Here is a 13,442-nt window from a genome sequence, read left to right on the forward strand (position 1 = left end):
TGTGAATTTAAAGTGTTAAAGCCTTTGGATCAACAGCCAGGGCATTAGCAATCTCCAAGGATTAGAGTACAGATTCCTTTAGGAATAATAAAAAATTATTTGAAAATACCGGTCATCATTTTTAGCCAAGCATTGCTTTTTTTATTAATACATTTTTATTCTACCCATTACACCAAGTTTAGGGTGACATACATTTTGCAATAATGTAAGTGTTTATGAACTAAATAAATTTGTCAGTAAAAATAGATTTCAGTAATCCATTTTAAATAGTGCTCTGTTAACAGCTTCCTATGTTGATATATATATTATTGTTATAATGAAAGAATCCTACATATAAATGTGCAGATGCACTATCATCACCACCTCTAATTAATATAAATGATGTCCAATGCATAAACCAGTTCTAGTTACTGCTGTAACCACACCCCCTGTGGTAAGCTATGGTTTTTCTTTAGTATATCAACCCCACCATCATGTTTCTCCCTAACGATCCAAAGTGGATTACCACTTTTGCTGTTAAATTTGAGAAAACATGTTTGTTATTTGTGCCCATTTACACAACATACCTAAAAATATTTCTTATCTTTCTAGGTTTTTGTTTGGAGCAGGCTTTGAGTAGACTCCAAGCTACTCAGAACAATTTCAAGAGAGAGGAAACTCAATCATTACCCACTAACAAAGAGGGATACGCTGAGTTTTCACTCATTAACATATAATTCAGAAGCTAAATTTCTTTTAACCCATTGTTAGGACCGACACACTTAAAATTGAATTTACAGCTGATAATGAGATCTGCCACCACACAGTACATACAGGGGTAATAAAGGTACTCAATAACTTCTCACCCACCTTTGAATAGCAGGGAAAGTACAGTAAAACCTTGGTTTGCAAGACAAGCAAAGTTTTTTAATACATTTTGACTTGATATACAAGCGATGCCTTGATATACAAGTGGTGTCATGTCACAACTGAGTATAAAACAGAACAAAGGCGCCTCTAAGTGTGGCAATATGGTTACATTTAATGAAGGTACAACATTTAGCAACCCATATGGTTGATGATTAAAACAGGCACATCTAAGTATGCAGACATCCGGGGAAAGCTGTTCACATAGACCGTCCTCCACACCACCATCGGCGTCATCCTTTCCACGCTGCGCTTCATGAGTGCTTCGAGCCTCACTTTCAGATCGCGCTACTGCATGGGTATTCTTCTCGGTCAAGATTGCAGACTGACAGTGGTGAGAGCCAGCGGTGCATAGGACAGTCTATGTGGGCAGCTTTACCCCAAATGCCTGCCTACTTAGATGTGCCTCTTTTAATCATCAACCATGTGAGTTACTAAATGTTGTAGCTTCATTAAATGTAACCATATTGCTACACTTAGAGGCGCCTCTCTTCTCTTTTATACTCTGTAGCTCCTGCTGGATTTTGCTTCTAATCCCCTTGTGGAGGATGCCATTTGTGGATGAACATTTTATGGTTACACAACCTATCAGATTACTATAATCTTTTTATATGGACTATAAACTAAAAGACTTATGAATAAATGGTTGTGGAAAGAATCATTTGAGTTTCCATTATTTATTATTGGGAAATTCGCTTTGATATACAAGTGCTTTGGATTACAAGTGTTTCCAGAATGAATTATGCACACAATCCAAGGTTTTACTGTACTTTAGTTTTGTAGTTTTCAGAAAAGAACATGTATAATGTAAGCAGCATCTTTTACCTTTTCAGGTGAATGAGAACATGTAACAAATATAAAGTAGATGTTGTCCCAATTTGGCTGCAAAAGTGGAAATACGCTTTAAGTGTGGTGCATTATTAACTGGTCTGCTGGATCTGTTCCTTCTTGTTCAAGGCCTCACTTGTACCTGTGGGAATTGAAACATGGAAGTAATAATTGTTAAAGTGGCAAAGAATACCGATTCTCTTTATCTTGCAACATGAAGAATGAACTGTGTACAAAGGAGGTGTTGCTTAAAATGAGTTGCTTAAAATGAGTTCAATGTTTTATTTTCATCTGGGTTTGGTGTCAAATGTGTATTGGTGAAAATATAAGACTTAATTTGTTACATCGAGCTCAGTTGTTACACATTGACCTGTGATGCACAATGACTACAGTTAAACTGTGTTATTAACATAATTATTTTTGTTGATAGGTTTAACTATTAAGTGTCCCGACAAGCCAGATCAACAACCCATAAAAAAGAACCTTCCTGGTATGAAACAGTTTAGCAATTTATTTTTACTGTGTGTGTGTGTGTCTATTTTCCTTTGTTACAGAACACTAATATATTGCTTAGTGCCATAACATACAAAACAGTGGTTAATAGAAACTGTAAGCCAATCAACACAAGCCTGTCCAATATATCTGTCCCATAAATACAAAAGGCTGACCTCAATTTAGTAGCTGCAACAGCTGCTGTAATCCTACAGGGTTTTAAAGTGGTGCAAGCATTGTAGGAAATATAATCTGCTGTAAATTGAAGAGATTTTCAACATTTCAAAATCTCTAATATGTACTTACAGCTCTCATAAGCATGTCAGACGAAATTATAAAAGCAAGTTTTAAGCTTGTTGGATATCTGTTTTGTTTTTTATCAAATCAATTATGGCCACTCTAGGAATGTAAATGTACAAAATCACAGAACACAGTCCCGTGAAACTGGCAGATATCAGTCAAATGTTAGTCATAGGTGAGATTCTCACAGACGTGTAAACCTTAGCACAATATTTTTTCAAAATGAGACTCTTCCATTACAATTGCTTTTGTGCACACTAAAACTAGACAGAGTGCTTACACTTTGTCTGAGCATACCTTTATGGTCCGTACACACGATCCGAAAATCGAACGACAGATCGTCCGACTTTTTTTGCTTCATAGTCGCAAGTTGAAATTTAAAAGGTCACTAATGTCACAAAAATTCTTGTACGACAGAAAAAAAAACGGAAGTGATGTCATGTGTTGTAATGTATTTGTATTGCATTTTTGGACGATAACTGTACTGACTAAACAAAAATCGTACGACCTGGTATCGTACGAGGAAAACTTTTGCGCTTGTCCGATCGAATAATATCGGATGAATTGTCGTGATTGCCTCTCGAAAGCGTTATACTAACGATCTGATTATCGTAACGATCGCGTAGAAATCGGTATTTTTCATCTGATTTTCGGATCGTGTGTATGGGCCATAAGGGAGAACTTCATTAAAATACTCAGGGATGGTTTAGCAACCGGCAACTGTTGAGACAATGAACACTTTGTTTAGAAGCATGTAATGTACTATGTAGTGTATTGAGTGCAAGAGTGTGTAAGGCACAAAGTATAAGCCTAGGTTCACACTAGTGCCGTGCAATTTTGAGCCGATTTTCAGTGTGATTTAGAATGCAGCTGCAGTTCGAATTGGTGCAGTGTTGTGAATGCCAGTTTTTACTACTGTGATTCATCCCTGCTGTCAGCCAGGTGTGCTAACAACCAGGCACCCGCCAGCTTCCTAACAATGATGAGTCATCCCTGCTGACAGCAGAATGTAAACAAAAGAGCCGGCATTGAAAAAAAATAGCTTGGGAGGGGCCCCAAACAAAAAGAATATTTGCATGCAGCCCGAAAGGCCAGGTCATCTGAACCGTACATGGCCACATAGCCCCCTGGCAAAACACCTTGTAAAACGGATCAAAAAAGCATGCAAATGTGATTTAGGTGCGTGTCTATTGAAGTCTATGGACCACAAAATTGTGCTGCATTGCACCAAACTTGCATAGGGCCCTTTTCAAAGTCAGATCACAGTCTCACTGCATGTATGTGAACGGGTTTCATAGAAACTGATGTTATATCCCTTGTCATACCACTCAATGCAATCCAACTCACGTTAGAAATCAGTGTGAAGCGGGGTTGAGTGTGTATAATGCAAAGAGGGCATGAGTAAAGAATGAATAACACACATGGTGTCAGAAACCATGAACCAGACCGAGACAAGTACAGTAAAATCACACTTGTTCATTAGTAAAAATAAAAAGGTAAATAGAGTAAGCGTAGTCAAAGCATAGCCAGAGTCCAGTAACCAGATCGGGTAATCAGCCAAGCCAGAGTTCAGTAACCAGAACGGGTAATCAGCCAGGCCAGAAGTCGGGGGGATCCAAGTAGAGGAACAGCAAGCAGGATAAGTTGACAGAAGGGATGCCAGCAAAGCCAGTCTTTAAACAGGAACGCAGGAGATGGTTTCTTGTGATGTGACCAAGGGGAAGGCAGGAATGAAGTGAGCTGGAGATCTTTAAGTAGGCGGGACTGAGGAGCAGATCCACAACAGCTGGTTAACTGTGGAGAGAGATAAGAGCTGGCAATTAGCTGACAGCTGAGCGGCCATCTCAGAGAAGGAAGGGCCGAGCCAGCCCTTACACATGGTCAATGCCAGGTTTAAAACTCATAATGCACAGGGGTCAGGAATTCATAACACACAGAGTGCAGGTGTAAGGAGTATGTAAAGCACAAAATAAAGACTTCAGAAGGGTATAATGCATGGGAGTGCGGGGATCAGGATTGTATAATGCATGGGAGTGCAGGGGTCAAAAAAATGTTATGCATTCCCTCCTTCTCCTATCACAAATCTCACCCTTCCACGCAAATGAAGAGGTCTGCTAGCTTTTGCAATTAATTTCATAGTATTTTATAGCATCGGCCCCTAACCTTTTTGGCACCAGGGACCGGTTTCATGAAAGAAAATTTTGCCAAGGACCGGGGGCATGGCAGGTTTGACGAACGCGGGGGAATGGGTTTGCCACGCCCGTGAGTGATTTGTTGCAATGGCTGGCATTATCGCTTCAGTCATCACCACACCATGGTTGATATGGTGTCAGGATGATTGAAGAGCATTATTACATTGTAATATGAAATGCAATAGCTCAACTCACCAGAATGCAGAATCCGTGGGAGCCGTGAGTGTGTCTCTTGCCACCGTCGCCTGTCACCAGATGCGGCTTGTCACTTTCCACCATTGCCTGCCACCAGATGCAGCGTGTAACTTGCCACCATCGCCTGCCACCAGATGCAGCTTGACACCTTCGCCTGCCACCAGGTGCAGCTTGCCACCATCGCCTGCCACCAGATGCGGCGTGTTACTTGTCACCATCGCCTGCCATCAGATGCAGCATACCACTTGCCACTGTCGCCTACCACCAAATGCAGCTTGTCACTTGCCGACATCGCCTGCCACCAGATGCGTGTCACTTGCCACTGTCGCTTGCAACCAGATGCAGCATGTCACTTGCCACTGTCGCCTGCCAACAGATCCAGCTTGTTACTTGCCACCATTGCTTTCCACTAGATTCAGCTTGCCACTGTTGCCTGCCAGCAGATGCAGCGTGTCACTTGCCACCGTCGGCTGCCAGCAGATGCAGCGTTTTACTTGCCACCATCGCCTGCCACCAGATGCTGCTTGCTACCGTCACCTGCCATCAGATGCAGCGTACCACTTGCCACCGTCGCCTATCACCAGATGCAGCACGTCATTTGCCTCCAGATGCAGCTTGTTACTTGCCACCAGATGCAGCTTGTCACTTGCCACCAGATGTAGCTTGTCACTTGCCACTGTTGGCTGCCACCAGATGCAGCTTGTCACTTGCCACCTTTGCCTACCATCAGATGCAGCGTGTCACTTGCCACCATCGGCTGCCAGCAGATGCAGCTTGTCACTTGCCACCGTCGCCTGCCATCAGACGCAGTGTACCACTTGCCACCGTCACCTACCACCAGATGCAGCATGTCATTTGCCACCAGATGTAGCTTGCCACTGTTGGCTGCCACCAGATGCAGCTTGTCACTTGCCACCGTCACCTACCACCAGATGCAGTGTGTCACTTGCCACCATTGCCCGCCACCAGATGCAGCTTTTCGCCTGCCACCAGATGCAGCTTCCCACTATCCTGCCACCAGCTGTAGAATGTGACTGTAGCCTGCCACCAAAAATTATTAGATGCAGCTTGTCACTATAAGGACATTTTTTTTTTCTGCAGTGAAATTACTTGTCTTTCTCACAGCTTCACAGCCTCTCCCCAGTGATACAGCGTCCAAGACAGTGGGAAACGGGCAATGCGCATGTGCCATCCTATCCTAGAGTGAGCGGGCATAACAGCGGTGATGCAGGGTGGGTGGTAAGTGATGATGTTATCTCTCTGCTCGCACGCTGCACCTCGATCACTGCAGCCTTCGTGCCCTGGCTACAAGCAAAGCACGGACCGCCACCAGTCTGCAGCCCGTGGGTTGGGGACTCCCATTTTATAGAACACTTTCTCTCCTGGGTGCTACGGAGAGCTGTGTGGAGCCTGTGGGCTGGTTAAACAGGCCATGCTACACCCGTTTTTTGCACCTTTTTGTTTGTGTAAACCATTTTACTGTAGCCTTTTCTTTTATCCTGCTGCTTCATATTATGTGTACAATAATTTGGTGGGAGACTATACACGTAGCCAGATGGCTCCGCATGCTGCACAGAGACTTTGTTGTCTGTTGCCTCAGGTGCTGCAGGTAGAACCAAAGGCCTCCCTTGTACCAACTCTTTTATTGGAAGGGACACAGCATGCAAGGGACTGATGTGCAGGAGCTTGGACCTCAGTCTCAATCATCTTGAGAATTGCTGGTCAGAAAAGTATGTTGGACTTGTAGCAAGTACTTTATCTCTGCATGGTTGGTAGCACATGTACTTCATTAGCTTTACATTGCATATTGGTCCAGTTGGGCTCTTTGCTAACTTTATGCACATCCGCCATACCAACTCAACATGGCTGTAAAAAAAGAGGCTTGGTCGTGCTACAGTGCTTGACCATGTAGTTGTCAGGAACCATGAAACAGACAGAAAATGCAGTAAAAATCACACCTTTTAATAAAATGATAAAAATGGTACAACTGGTAAATGTAGTCAAAACATAGCCAGGGTTCGGTAGCCAAATAAGGTAGTCAGAACAAGCCAGGAAATCGGGGAGCCAGAGATCAGCGTAGTCAGAGGCAGCAGACAGGATCAGTAACCAGAAGGGATGTCTGCCATGCAAGTCTTCAACAGGAACACAGCAGAGAGTCTCTAGATATGTTGACCAAGGCGAATGCATTGAAGAAATTAACCAGGCAGTTTAACCTCCCTGGCGGTTTTCCCGAGTGTGGCTCGGGGGTTCAATTTCAGTACCATTAGCGGTAACCCTGAGCCACACTCAGGATTGCATTGCAGTATCCTGGTGCAATATACTTACCTTGTCCCCAGGATCCTGCGATGTCCCCCTGCTGTGTCCACAGGCTGTGTCCTCCGCCTGATGCCTCTGTGTGCCAGGCTCCATTCCCTGCCCGGCGGCAAATTCAAAAATGTGAAAATTCATAACACATACAGTACACTGTAATCTTACAGATTACATTACTGTATGAAATCATTTCACATCCCCTTTGTCCCTAGTGGTTTGTCCAGTGCCCTGCATGCAGTTTTATATTATATAAACTGTTCTTTCTGCCTGAAAACTTGAGATTGTCCACAACAACTAAAAAGTGTCCCTTTTCATCAAAAGTGTTTTTTGACCAGCTAGAAAACAGCGATAGTAAATTAGAACACTTGCAGAATTGAGCGATAGTGAATCATGGGGAAATGAATTTTATTATTATAATATTATTATTTTTTATAATTATTTATAGTTATTTACTATATTAAAATTTATGATTTTCTGTTTCAAACTTTATCATACCCGGGATATCTACTGGAATCTTGTTCGAACAGATTTATGTGTGTTATTGCTAAGAATTACAAGCCTACAATATAAAACTCCAAATTTCTATGCAAAACAATTGTACCAATTTGAGACACAAAAATCTGACATAATAATACCGCAAGGGAGGCTACGTAACCAGAATGGGCTGGCTGTTGGCTTGGCTGATGAGCAGGGGATGATCAACAGGTGAGCCACTGTGGAATGATGATTACTGGCAATTAACTGACAGCTGAGCACAGAGAAGGAAGGGCTGAGAGCCCAGCCCTGACAGTACCCCCTCCTCAATGACCCCTCCCCCTCGGAGGACCACCAGGTTTATGGGGAAAACTTCTGTGGAAAGCACAGAGGAGGACAGGAGCATGTACATCGGAGGATAAGACCGAAGAGCGTTCCTCCAGAGTGTAGCTTTTCCAATGAACCAGGTACTGTATGTGCCCACGGAACCTACGGGAGTCAATGATATCTCATACTCACTCCTCATGGTTCTTGACCTGCATCGGTGGTGAAGCAGTTGCACACGAAAGGTTTTAATAAGGAGACATGAAAAACATTCGAAATACGCATGTTAGAAGGAAGGTCTAATGCGTAAGCCACTGGGTTGATCCTACGGAGAATACGGAAAGACCCAATAAATCATGGTGCCAGTTTCAATGAGGGAACACTGAGTCAGAGGTGACAGCCAGACCCTCTCCCCAACCTGGAAGGAAGGTGCAGGTAGGTACCTCTCACTGGCATGTTGCAAGGACTCTTGGACCTGCACCCAAGTGGAATGAAGATCGCGGAGATGCTCCTCTACCGCAAAAATAGGAACAAATGAGCCAGGCAACATGGATGGTTGGAAACCATAATTCGCCATAAACGGAGACAATCGGGAAGCAGTATTGATGGCACTATTGTGAGCAAACCCTGCCCAAGGTAGGAGGTCTGACCAGTTGTTACGGTGGTCAGAAATATAGAATCCGCTCCAATGCTTGGTTGGCTCATTTTGTGTCCACATTGGACTGCGAGTTATATGCAGAGGAAAGGAAAGCTGAATTCCTAACTCTGCACAAAAGGCTCGCAAAATCTGTGGACAAACTGGGAACCCCTGTCAGAGATGATAACCTTGGATAGCCCATGTAACCGAAAGATCTCCCAAGCAAAAATGTATGCCAGTTCTTTGGATAAGGGCAACTTCTTTAGTGGAATACAATGTGACATTTTAGAGAACCGGTCAACCACCATAAGAATACCTGTGTTGCCCTGAGAGTTGGGTAACTCCACAATAAAATCCATAGACAGGTGGGTCCAAGGCCTCACTCCTTTGGGTATGGGTTGTAGGAGGCCCACTGGAAGGTGTCATGGGGTCTTACTCTGTGCACACATGGAAAAAACGGCTACAAAGGCGGTTACATCAGCACGGAGACTAGGCCACCAGAATTGTTGAGAAATAGCCCAAATTAGTTTATTCTTCTCTGGGTGGCCAGCCTCCTTGGGAGAATGGTAAGTCTGGTGCAAAGCAATGCAGAGATTTTCAGGGACAAAGCAGCGGTCACCAGGTTTCTCGGCAAGACACTGGATTTGAGCGGCACAAATTCTGTCACCCAAAGGTGAGGTGAGACTGGTGCGTACAGTAGCCAGAATGCGATCGGGAGTCATTACAGTAACAGGCACCGAATTAATCTTGGAAGTGGAGGAAAACTGTTGCGACAATGCATCAGCCCTTACATTCTTAGTAATTGGAGCTTGGCAGAAAAAGAGCCCACCACGCTCTTCTAGGAGATGAGCATTTATCCTCAGACAAGAATATTAGATTCTTATGGTCAGTTAAAATGAAGACCGACACAGTGGTACCTCCAAGGAGATGCCTCCATTTTTTAAGAGCTAAAATGATAGTTAAAAATTCTCTGCCCCCAATCTTGTAATTGCATTCTGCAGGAGACAATTTCTTAGAAAAGTAGCCACAAGGATGCATAGCACTCTCAGAGGTAGGACTTTGAGACAGAAGGGCGCCCACTCCAGTCTCGGATGCATCAACCTCAAGAATGAAGGTTAGCGTAGGATCAGGATGTGCAAGCACACAAGCTGAAGCAAAGGCAGGCTTGAGAGACTCAAAGGCTTTAATGGAATCCGGAGACCAATTCTGTGGGTTACCGTCCTCTGGTCCTATCAGTCGGGTTTGACCAGAGAAGAGTAGTTCAGAATAAATCTTCGATAATAATTGGCAAAGCCAAGAAGATGTTGTAACGGACGTAGACCTACGGTTCAAGGCCACTGTAGAACTCCAGATAATTTCTCTGGGTCCATCGAAAAACCAGCAGTAGAAATGTCATAACCCAGAAATTTAACCTGTTCACGATGGAACTCGCACTTCTGTAACTTACCATACAGGTTCTTATCTCTCAGCCTCTGTAGCACACAGGAGACATCTGTGTGGTAGCTCTCTAGGGATCTAGAATATGAGAATATCGTCAAGATAAACCACCACACATTGCTGCAACATATCTCGGAGGATATCGTTGATGAACTCCTGAAAAACTGCAGGAGCATTGCAAAGATCAAAAAGGAATTATGAGGTATTCATAATGTCCTGTCCTAGTGTTAAATGCAGTTTTCCATTCGTCACGCTCCTTGATCCTCACAAGATTGTATGCCCCTCTAAGATCGAGCTTCATGAAAACTGTTGCTCCCTTGAGGCGGTCAAATCATTCCGCAATCAGCAGAATCGCGTAGGCGTTCTTAATCGTGATGCGATTGAGACCCCTATAATCGATACAAGGTCTCAGGTCTCCACTCTTCTTTTTCACAAAGAAGAAGCCAGCACCAGCAGGTGACAAGGATTTGTGGATGAACCCTCAAGAAAGTGCGTCAGCAACATAGTCCTCCATAGCTTTATCCTCCGAGACAGACAAAGGGTAAACCCGGCCACGGGGAGGCATAGCACCAGGTTGAAGGTCAATTGCGCAATCATACGACCGGTGTGGATGCAAATTACTGGCTTCACCCTTGTCAAAGATATCACAAAATTTGCGGTACTCCTCTGGCAAGGAGGAGAGGGAAGAGGTGCAAAAGACCTTAGCTACTTTCCGAAAACATGTCTTACTGCATTGTGGCGACCAGAAAAGAACCTCAGCACAAAGCCAATCAAAACAGGGGTTGTGCCTCTGTAACCATGGATAACCATGAACCACCGGATAATGAGGAGAGGAAATGAATTGAAATTGGATTATCTCATGGTGAAGATCCACTACGACCATGGTCAATGGAGCAGTCTCACGAGTCACATGGGCAGGCTGTAGAGGTCTCCCATCAATAGTGTCAATAGCAAGTGGAGAGACACAAAGCTGCAGCAGAATCGAGTGCTTAGACCAGGGGTGTCCAAACTTTTTTCAAAGAGGGCCAGATTTCATGAAGTGAACATGGCTGAGGGCCGACCATTTTGCCTGACGTTCGTCGAACCATTAAAATGAAATGCAAATTAAATATTTTATGCAAACTTTATTGCAAACTGCATACTTTTCATTTCGTCACAAGGATAACAAATCTAAACAGGTGTTAAATCACTCTGCCTTTCATATCTGAAGGCCAGATGAAAACAAATCCAGGATTTCCTTTCTGAGAGTGTAGAAACGCTGCAGTGCAGACCCCCGACTGAGCCATCTTACATCGTTGTGATATACAACATCTTCATATTCAGCCTGGATGTCCAGTAGAAACTGTTTAAACTGGCGGTGGCACAGGGCTTTAGAGCGAATAAAATTAATAGTCTTTACCACCGGTTTCATAACATGGTCATATTTGAGATGTTTGGCGCAGAGAACTTGTTGATGAATGATACAATGGAGTTTAATAGCTTTGCCTCCTTCTTCGATCACCTTGTTACAGATTAGGGTTGCTAATCCACTTCGTTCACCAGCCATGGCAGGTGCCCCATCAGTAATAATCCCAGTAAGTTTGTTCCAAGGCAGTTTCATGTCGTCTATGGCAGAACTAACAGAAACAAATAAATCTTTTACTCTTGTTTGGTCCGTAAGGCTCTGGAGGTCAAGTAGCTCTTCAGTCACATTCATTTCATCGTCCACCCCTCTCATAAAAATCAGCAACTGAGCCATGTCAGATAGGTCTGTGCTTTCATCACAGGCTATTGAAAAGAAGTCAAAATCCACTCCTTTGGATGTCAACTGTCTCTTAATATCTGATGAAATCTCTTCAATTCTCCGTGCTACAGTGTTACGAGCCAGGCAAATGTTGGCAAACTCTTGCTTTTTCTCGGGACAGATATTCTCAACCATTTTCATAACGCATTCTTTGATAAAGTCACCCTCAGCAAAAGATTTGCAATTTTTAGCAATTAACGTTGCCACCTCATAGCTTGCCTTTGTGGCATTTTCATTTGACTCACGGGCTCTTGTGAAAAATCGCTGTTGCGACATTAAAACAGCTTCAAGTTGCTTCAACTTTTCACTGCGGTCGTGCCCTGTCAGCTTGTCGTATGTGCTATGTCGCGACTGGTAGTGTCTCTATTCCACTTTCCACCTGTCCTGGAAGCGGCGGCCCACACTGTCAACTTTCCTTCTCTTGTTTACAGTCGCCATTTTAGAAATTGCTAGAGGTTTTGGTCTAAGTGTGTTCGTCCGATACACTAATACACTGCCCAACAAGTATTCTCCTACCTCTTGTGGCTGTGTGTGGTGAAGAGTCTGAGGATGAGTTATTTGGATATATATATTTCCTCTTCTTTATCCTCTGAGAAATCTGGCCTTTATCACTTTTGTGGCCCCCAGGCTCCGATCAGGGCAAGGATGAGCAATTTTTTTTTTTTTTTTGGTCTCTCTGGGCCCTTGTAATTTGCCCTTATCTCTTCTGTGGCCCCAGGCTCCGATCAGGGCAAGGATGAGCTTTTTTTTATATTTTTCTCTGGCCCCCACAAGGATAAGCTGTTTTTTTTTAATTTTTCTCAGGCACCCACAAGGATGAGCTGTTTTTTTAAAATTTTTCTCAGGCCCCCACCCGGATGAGCTGTTTTTTTATATTTTTCTCTAGACCCCCGCAAGGATGAGCTCGTTTTTTATATTTTTCTGTGGCCCCCACAAGGATGAGCTCGTTTTTTTTAAATATATTATAAATACTCTCGTTATATAGCTTTGAACAGTACTGTACTTCTCTAATCCCCTGAGAAATCCCTGAGCGCCTCTCACTGACAGGGATGACGTCGGGCTTGTTCACAGGTCAGTGTGCCCGAGCCCGCTAGGATGCTGACAGCGCGCAGCGCCGCAGCCAATCACCGCTGCCAATTACCGCCGCCAATCACAGGCACTGAGTCACTGAGAGCTCTGCAGCTGTGGAAATGACTTAGTGTCTGTTATTGGCCGCGGCGCGCTGTCATCTTCCCGGCCAGCAACACACCCCAGCTTATGCGGCACTCATGATTTCTCAGTCAGGGGATAAGATAGCCTGTGGGGGCCACAATAGTGATAGAGGCAATTTGCAAGTGGGGGCCACATAACACCGGGTCGCGGGCCGGACTTTGGACATGCCTGGCTTAGACACACAATCTTTCCCTTCTCCTAAAGGCCCTCTCATCCGCAGAGAGACGTGTGAAGCCCAACTGCATGGGTTATACTTCATTGGCAGAGTCAGTACCAGGAGGTATAGGAAATGAGGGAGGCAAGGGTGGGACTGCAAAGCTCAGAGCCAAACGTACAGGAGGCTTCCGGAAGC

General features: G+C 44.1%; 1 protein-coding gene across 6 annotated transcripts in view; it reads left to right on the top strand.

Annotated features, from left to right (window-relative positions):
- TBCE (tubulin folding cofactor E) overlaps nucleotides 1–13,442 on the top strand; it is a 689,063-nt gene that overhangs the window by 612,888 nt on the left and 62,733 nt on the right. For all 6 annotated transcript variants that reach the window (XR_012243941.1, XM_073627582.1, XM_073627581.1 and 3 more), the window contains one exon: nucleotides 2,165–2,224. Coding sequence is in view for 5 of the 6 variants with exons in the window: in XM_073627582.1 (XP_073483683.1) it covers nucleotides 2,165–2,224 (60 nt within the window). In the remaining variant the exon portion in view is untranslated. The remainder of the gene's footprint in view (nucleotides 1–2,164; nucleotides 2,225–13,442) is intronic.

Source organism: Aquarana catesbeiana, linkage group LG04 (genome assembly GCF_042186555.1).
Source record: "Aquarana catesbeiana isolate 2022-GZ linkage group LG04, ASM4218655v1, whole genome shotgun sequence".
In the NCBI taxonomy this organism is placed as follows: Eukaryota; Metazoa; Chordata; class Amphibia; order Anura; family Ranidae; genus Aquarana; species Aquarana catesbeiana.